At 39.7% G+C, this 8232-nt stretch overlaps 1 protein-coding gene across 1 annotated transcript in view; it reads right to left on the bottom strand.

Moving 5' to 3' along the window:
- Positions 1-2023: 2023 nt before the first annotated feature.
- Positions 2024-8232, bottom strand: part of SNX25 (sorting nexin 25) — a 69070-nt gene continuing 62861 nt past the window's right edge. The window contains exons 15-19 of the mRNA XM_010002456.1: positions 7445-7562; positions 6474-6540; positions 3830-4011; positions 3473-3573; positions 2024-2636 (exon numbers count right to left, since the gene is read on the bottom strand). Of these exons, the coding sequence (XP_010000758.1) occupies positions 2562-2636; positions 3473-3573; positions 3830-4011; positions 6474-6540; positions 7445-7562 (543 nt within the window). The 3' untranslated portion in view covers positions 2024-2561. The remainder of the gene's footprint in view (positions 2637-3472; positions 3574-3829; positions 4012-6473; positions 6541-7444; positions 7563-8232) is intronic.

The raw sequence follows: 8232 nt of genomic DNA, 5'->3' as shown, positions 1-8232 counted from the left end.
CTCCATACATCCTTAAACCTGGCCTCAGGGAGGCAGCTGACTTCTCTAAGAAGTGGGCTGGGCCTGCATATAGGGCCTTCTGCTCCCTTTAGAAATGAGTCACCTATGACAAAGACCAGTCTTTTTTTTCTCAACTGAGGTGGTTTTGAGGCAGGGCATGGTCTGACTTCGCCTCAGTGGTACCTCCAAGTTTGGTGAACCATCATCCTCATCACTGTTGGGTTCCCCTTGCAGAGCATCATGCCTATTTTGCAAGGCCAGCTGGGGAGGTGGAACAGTCACTGGAGGGACATACTCCAAATGCCACTGGCACCTGCAGGAACTTGTCATCATTGCTCACCATCCTGCAGGGCCATCAGGCTCAGCCAGGTGGCGGGAGGACAGGGCACACTCCACATCACCAGCCCTGTCTGACGGCTGGGCCAATGGTCTATCTCCCTCTCACACCTCCCTGATACTCCTTATTAGCCTTTCCACCTCCTCCTCTGGTATGAATGACAGGCTGAGGCACTCCCTGAAGCTGGAGACCTCAACAGCAGTACTTCTGCATGGGACCTCTGTGTGGGGAACCACAGTCCTCCTGGCAATGGCTTTTGAAATGGCAAGTGAAAACTTACTACTTCAAGGAAAAACACTGATTCTTTTTTATCTAAAAAAAAGGAGAAAGCAAAAAGTTCACACTCTTTTAACTGAGATGAGGCAAAGGCAGACTTTTTAAAACAGTACTGAAAACTTAAGGTTTATTAAGGACATTTTACTGGGACAGATATCCTGTGTGTTCTTCATGTCATGCTGCTATATAGCACATAAATCAAACAAAAACTAAAAAAAATTTGTTGTTTCCTTTTCTACATTTTTAGTATTTAATAATTAAAATTTAATATTCTTAAAAGCCTGAACCCAAATTTGTTTAGTGTTCACATATAACCCATTCACAGGTCACCACCATTCCTAAATCTGACCTTGCTAGTGGTGTATATACTTTCTTTCATGAGCTTTTCTAATGTATCTAGATTTATTTATGTGTCTTAACATATTTCAAGACTGCAGAGATTCCAAGTTGGAGATTGGCCTGTATGACACCAAGCTTTATAGTTCAAACCATGCCAACTTCTAAAACTAGAAAATACTACTAATAGAACTATTGAAAAAAAACATGAATATGGAAACATTCAATACACATGAGGCCTGTTCTCCTCAATCCTTCTTCCTACTGCATTTCCAACTGCCTCTGTCAGTATTAGAAATAGTTGAAAACCTTTTGCCTAGGCATGCATATGCCTGAGCAATGTCATGCTGAGTCTTTTAATAAAGGATACTTTCATTAACCACTAGTAAATTCTACTGATTGCTATGGTAAGCTTGCACATTTCTAAATACCTATTTACTTTTAAAACTTCATGTGTGTAGAATCTGGCTTGCTTGTTAAGAATGTGCTGTGACTTAACATTTTTTAAGCCATCGGAACAGAAGGTAGATATTAGATATTACTAAAAACATGGATTTAAATATAGCATATAGATTCTGTGTACCTTAAAATATAGCCAGACTTAAGTGCAAGAAATTTTTCTAAGAGCACGACTATACTGAATTTAAAAAAAAGTAATGAGTGTCACCTAAGTATTTTTGATGATGTTCAATTATTTAGATGAACATTAAGACCATACTTATATATTTTTCATAAATTAAAAAATATCCCAAACACTAAAGACATCATTCTCTTTCCTTGTATAAAATAAGGGAAAGATTTGAAGGTTGTTTGAATTGGCGTATTTGAATAAAACAGCCCTGAGTAATATCAGGGAAGATTAGAATTAGAATGGTTTAATTGTCTACTTAAATCATTCATAGAAGCAATTCATAAGCACTAGTCTCTGAACTAACATTTAACACAGGCGTTCGGTTTGGACATACCAGTTTACAATACGTATTTTGAACACAGACTTCAAAGTAATGTAAATATTCCTTATGAAGCTAGTGCTGTCAAACTCATTCATTTGTTGTCAGTACAGCCTCATTATCAAGTACTGCAATCCAGTTGTGTTATTTATTGCTTACAAATGCTTCAAACTACGGGAAATCTTTGGTAAAAACAGAATGGATCAAATTTTCACAATAGCTTTACATGTGGTATTGCACAACAAGGCATTTTCAATACACAAGAAAAAAGGAATGCTCAAATCCTCAGTGAGGAGATTAGAACTGTACAACATTCATCAGTTTACCACTATAAGCAAAATTTATTTTCATAAATGTTTAAAATATTTTCTGGTTTCTTTCAGCTTATATGAACATTTATTTTTTGATCTATATTTGAAACAGAAGAGTAGTCAAATAGAACAATTTAAATAAAAATTGGCAACTATACAGCATTGTTTTGTCTACCCTACTACAGCATCAGATCTTTTCAATTCTGTTTACTTCACAAAAAACTTAAGAGGAAAAAAAAAAGCTAAAAATAGTTGTAGTCCTCAGCCCTCTATGGAAAAGAGGAAAATAAGTTTCATGTCTATTATTGGACATAGACATTTCTCTAGTGGTCCAATTGTGCAGGTTCAAACCTAAGTGGCATTAAGCTGCTCTAAATGAGCTTTTAGCTCAGGACACAGTTCAGTTAGCAGCAGTTCCAGCAAAACCTGAAAAACAGAAAGGAGTTATGATGAGAGCAGGTGTCAAATTAGAGTTTCTTTTTCCTTTCTGTCATGTTCAGAGCATCACAGATAACAGAAGCCTGCAGGGTCATTCAGCTCATCCTTCATCCAACTGCTTTTCTTTCAGACTTAAGTTAGCATGTGCCCTACAGATAATATGGAAAATACCTTAAGGCTGAAAGAAGGTAAGTGCCACGGGTGGCTGCTTTTGGATAGGGATTTCCTGCCAAGTAGAAACTGTTGCTGTTCTGTTAAAGCCATGGGTAGCTACATAAGCAAGCACCAGGGCACACACCTCCTGAGCACACTGTGCTCACTCCTGTGCTGAAGCTGCATTATGGGACTGGCTGCTGAAGGAAATGAGCCACAAGAGACTGAAAGTGTATGCCACTTGGATCCAGTGGCATACTCTGACCAGCCCCAAGCAACAGCAGAGGACGAGGACTCCTGGAGGGCTGCTGTGTCTTAACTGTGGCCAGTCCTAGAGTTCTACTTCCTAGGATTTTCCAAAGTATGTTTATTTTTCTCAGCTATAAGACGACAATAGTTTGCACCTTATAATGTCAGGCAAGTTGGAAGTGGTAGAGGCTCTCTTTTAGACAAAAACTTAAACAGCTTTTTTTATTCAGATTAGTCAAATGTCAGAACCAAGTATGTTTTCTCTGACTTATTTTTATAACAAAAAAGTTACTTGCACACAAAACAACAATCCAACATAAATCTGTGCAAAAACAGACCCCAGGTTTTAAAACTGAGAAAGCAGAGCCCAGCAAATAACAGGATTAGAAAGATAAAAGGCTAGTACACTTGTGGTTACTCACATAGAGTAGATGCTTGTTAGCCTTTCTTTCTTGCAACGCGTTGAACACTTTCACTACACCATGACGGGCGTTTTGTTGTCCAACAAGACTCTGCAGAGTATCTGCAACAAATATTATGTCAGCTTAGGTTCCTCGATGAATATTATGTACAGAAGTGCAGTGATACTGGCCACCTGAATACATGCCTTTCACCAGACAGGAGAGGCAAGGAGTAAGGCCAAAATTATCCTTATTTATGCAAATAACCATAATTTACAACTCTACAGGAAAACTAAAATACCACAGAACAGAATTTGATTGACCGGTTTCCATACTAGTTTTTAAATCTTTGATTAAGGAAAATGAAAGTGATCTCACCTGGAATGTTTTCAAGTAGTTTCTGCTGTGCTCTCTGTTTTGTCTCTTGCTTTTGTTCCTCACTTTTGGCTCTTGGTGGTGGTGCTAACTTTCCATTTGGCCAAAAAGCATCTCGAAACACACCAATGTAATAAACAAGCATTGGTTCACTGAACATCCAGTGTACAGTGTCACGGATTTGCCTGTAAAGAAGTGCAGAAGGGAGCACATCAGAGCTCATCTTTCACGTTTTATGCAGACTTACTCTTTTTACTCCCGGAAGCAGTGGAAACATTTTCTTGTAATTATCCCATTTCATCTGAGCTGATTTCACCAGTACCACAGCAAGTCACATTCAGCTCTGGATGCTCTAGGATCTAGGTCACACCAGATACCTGACTGAAATGTGGAAAAGGCTACATTTCAATGTAATCCACAAACATAGATTACAAATTACAAGTACTACACTGAAATGTGTATATATTTCAAGGATGGGCAGTACAAAGTCTCCACTGGGTAAAGACATTAAAATCCACTAAGTAATCACGGCAAACTCCAAACTAGTTGCATGCACAGATGTGCCTGGTGGGATAAAAACCTGTGAAATTTTGATAAAAGCACATTAAGTTCCCTCACTGATAGCAACAGCACATTAGTGAAGGGATTACAAATAGAGAGAGCAGCCTCCTCCTGTGGCTGCAGGCACTCATTGTAGCCTTCCAACACATAGTCTGAGGTAGACACAAGGCTGCTGCCAGCACTGCCTAACTGTGCTACAGTACAGCCAGAACCCCTGAAATTAAGAAATGAAAAAATTCAACCAACGTGCAAAAAGCTATATAGCAACTTTGTATTCATGCAGTGCTCACACACACACCCTCTCTGTGCCCTCCCTCAGGTGTCACTCATGCTAGTTAACAGCAGCCAGTGAGAAATGGACCAACCAGTTGAAAACTCAGCAAATGGGTACTGTCAGAGAACATCAGGTCACTGGAAGTAAACTGCTTGACCTGCCATCACTTCTTGTCCAATCTACCACTACGTAACATACATGAGAGGTTTGAAAGCCATGCTGGTATGTACAAATTAGCCACTGTTCTGCTGTCAGGTTTCTGGGCTGTGACACCTACCTGAGCAGTAGTCTCACTGCTAAACAAAAGCAATATTATGCATTTCATGAGATTCTCAGTGGCCCTCTACCTATGTAACAGTGCTAGAGAAATCACAGATTCAGAGTTTCATAAGAAAAACAGCATGTGTAAGAGCATCAGTACTGACCAAAGAGTCATGGAAAATGTGTTTGTATCAATCATCTGCTCTATTGAATGAAGTTTTACTGTAGGCCTTTGTATTCATCAAGAAAAGGAATACTTTCCAAAATTGTTCTGACCAATGATGCAGCTTTACACATGAAAGGTGTTCATAGACATGGATGCTTACTTCATACCCTCATCCAGGCCTCACTTGGCAAATGTGTCTTCAAACAGAAGAAAAACTTTTATGAAAACACACCACCATTGCACGTGCACAGGTTTCATGTTAAAAATTGATAGTTCTCATAATGCATAAACATTATTTCAGTCACTTTAGATAAATATGTATTTGATTTGAAAGTAATTACTCAAAGCAGAAACCTAGTTTCAGATTTGGCAAAAATTTCATGGGGCTGTAAGAAAAAGCAGAAGCTTATAAAAGCCACTCCAAGGCACATAATTGAAAAATACAGAATAGCAGGTAATTTTTTTACAGGTATATATAATGAAGCCCCATGAAATAATGTGTTCTTCCAACATCAAAGCCCTGTGTGGAGGAAAAAATAAGGAACCAGATAATTCACATATCTGAGTCTTTTCTAATCAACATACTTGTAAATTGAGCTGTGGAAAAAAACCACAGATTATCATATCCAGAGAAGAAGGACTTAGGGGTGATGGTGGACAAGAAGCTCAACATGAGCCAGCAATGTGTACTGGCAGCCCAGAAAGCCAACCTGCATCAGAAGTGTGGCCAGCAGGTCAAGGGAGGTGATTCTGCCCCTTTACTTGGCTCTTGTGAGATCCCACCTGGAGTGCTGTGTCGAATTCTGGAGCCCTGACCATAAGAAGGATGTGGAGCTCCTAGATAAAGTCCAGAGAAAGGCCACAAGGGGCTGGAGCACTTCTGCTATGAAGACAGGCTGAGAGAGTTTGGGCTGTTCAGCCTGGAGAAGAGAAGGCTCTGAGGAGACCTTATAGAGGCCTTCCAGTACCTGAAGGGGCTACAGGAAAGCTGGGGGGGGGGGGCTTTTTTCAAGGGCTTGCAGTGAAAGGACAAGGGGTAATGGATCAAAACTGGAAGAGGGGAGATTCAGGTTAGACATTAGGAGGAAATTTTTTAGTGTGAGGGTAGTGAGACACTGTTGCCCAGGAAAGCTGTGGGTGCCCCCTCCCTGGAGCTGTTCAAGGCCAGGTTGGTTGGGGCTCTGAGCAACCTGGTCTAGAGGAAGGTGTCCCTGCCCAGGCAAGGGGCGTGGGACTAGATGATCTTTAAGGTCCTTTCCAATGCAAACCATTCTATGATTCTATGATATACAACATGTATATGTCATATACAATATACAATTCTGCTTTCCACCTTTTTTCCATAGAATGCCCGTGAAGGTTCAGTTAAAGTAGCAGCTACTTACTTGTTGATAGTTCTTCCAAAAGTGACTTGTACTAGTGCAATTAATGTTTTTCTGACCCACTTGAACACTGGAACAATGAAAAATGACAGAAAATAAAGATCAAGAGGTTAATAACATTAGGGAACCCATGATCAACCTTTCCCCCCACTGTCCCCCAAAACCCCACCCCTACAGTAAACATACCTGTTAAAATACTCTATAAGATTTCACTAATTATATGTAGGTCTCATTTTTCATGACTGCTTTTCCTGTACTGTTTACTGTATGTTTTTAAGTCTTGCAAATTACATAAACCTACCTTTAATATGCATTTGTAGTTTATACTGTAAAAAATGTTTAAGAATATTTCAATTTTCTTGAACCACATAACTACTCAAAACCCTTTTTCTACTCAAAAGAAGAAAACCCCTCAAAATTCACATCCTTTCCATAACACTAGTATAGTGTTGTACACACAGCAGCGTCATTAAAATTCTGAAAACACTTTCACTCAAATCAAGCAATAAGCTTTTCATTACAAATAAAGGAAACACATATGATTCCTTTCTAGTAACTACTAGTTATTCTTTCCTTCATGCTGTTTTCCATTAGCACAAGAAAGTCTATATTTGGAACATACATCTGCTATTTTTGGAAGGTGCTGCATTTTGTAATAGTTACCCTGTAAATAATTTTACAGAGTATCAAGCGTGGCTGCACATTCAAACAGAAACAAAAGAAGTTTTCTTTATTACCATAACGCACTTACGTAAAGAAGCAAAAAAGTATGGAACTGAAAGATGCCACAGTTCCAGCATGAAAGCACCAAAGCTATGAACAACTGAAAATGCAGCTCTGTTCCAAAGCAACTGGTTATGTAGATTGCAAGAACATTCTCACTTATTGAAATAGCAGAAAAATCTGAATTACAAAGAGCCCCAGATTTCTTGGCCAACATATGCCAGCAGCAAAGGAGCAGGTGTACAGCTTACTTCCTCGCAGCTCAAAAATCTCTCCAATCAGCATGAAACACGGTTCAGCAAGAGAGTCCCTTTTCCCATCCACCTCCTCTCCATAGTCCGACAGGTCACTGTCCTCTTCTGTTTCTTCCTAGGAAGGGAGACACAACATGGGTATGCACTGCAGTTCCCCATCCATCTTCCAGAATGGATTTAGTTATTGCCACGCTCTGGGGAAGGAACAACCTCAGTTTGGCAATACCATTTATTCAAGACTGAAGAGCAGACAGCACATTGCTTCTCAGCATCAAGAAGATCTGCTTCAGCATCAAGACTACACCACCAACCTGGATTTTGGCCTGCTCACCTATGCTTAGAGCAAAGCTGCAATGAGGTTGACCTGATCCCCACTGAGGCTGGTGAAATGCCCAAGTTTCTGGTTCAGGAATGGTCAGAATACTGTCCAGTCAAATTCTCTTTCTCCAGCCCTGGTTTTCAAAGACATTAATCATCTTTTCCTTTGCCTTCCTTTCTTTCTTATCATTCCATTCATCTGAAACTGTGGGTTTTTTCCTCTCCCTCTCAGAAGTCTAGTCTGGAAAATCTGCTTTGTTGCTCTATTTCTATTGTATTATTTTGATGCTTATCTTATGGCCACAATATTACAGTCATTCCTTGCCTGTCATTTGAACCCTGCTATACAGAGAGTATCCTACAGTGTGTCACTGTACATCAGTTTGTCTTATTCATTCCTCACAGTCTCCAAATCCTATCTAATGGCCATGATTCACTTTGAGTACACTTCCAGTCCCTGAATCTTC

The sequence above is a fragment of the Chaetura pelagica genome, unplaced genomic scaffold (genome assembly GCF_000747805.2).
Source record: "Chaetura pelagica isolate M959 unplaced genomic scaffold, ChaPel_1.0 scaffold67, whole genome shotgun sequence".
Classification (NCBI taxonomy): domain Eukaryota; kingdom Metazoa; phylum Chordata; class Aves; order Apodiformes; family Apodidae; genus Chaetura; species Chaetura pelagica.
The sequence above is the reverse complement of the archived record's forward strand: the minus strand, read 5'-3'. Positions and strand labels throughout refer to the sequence as shown.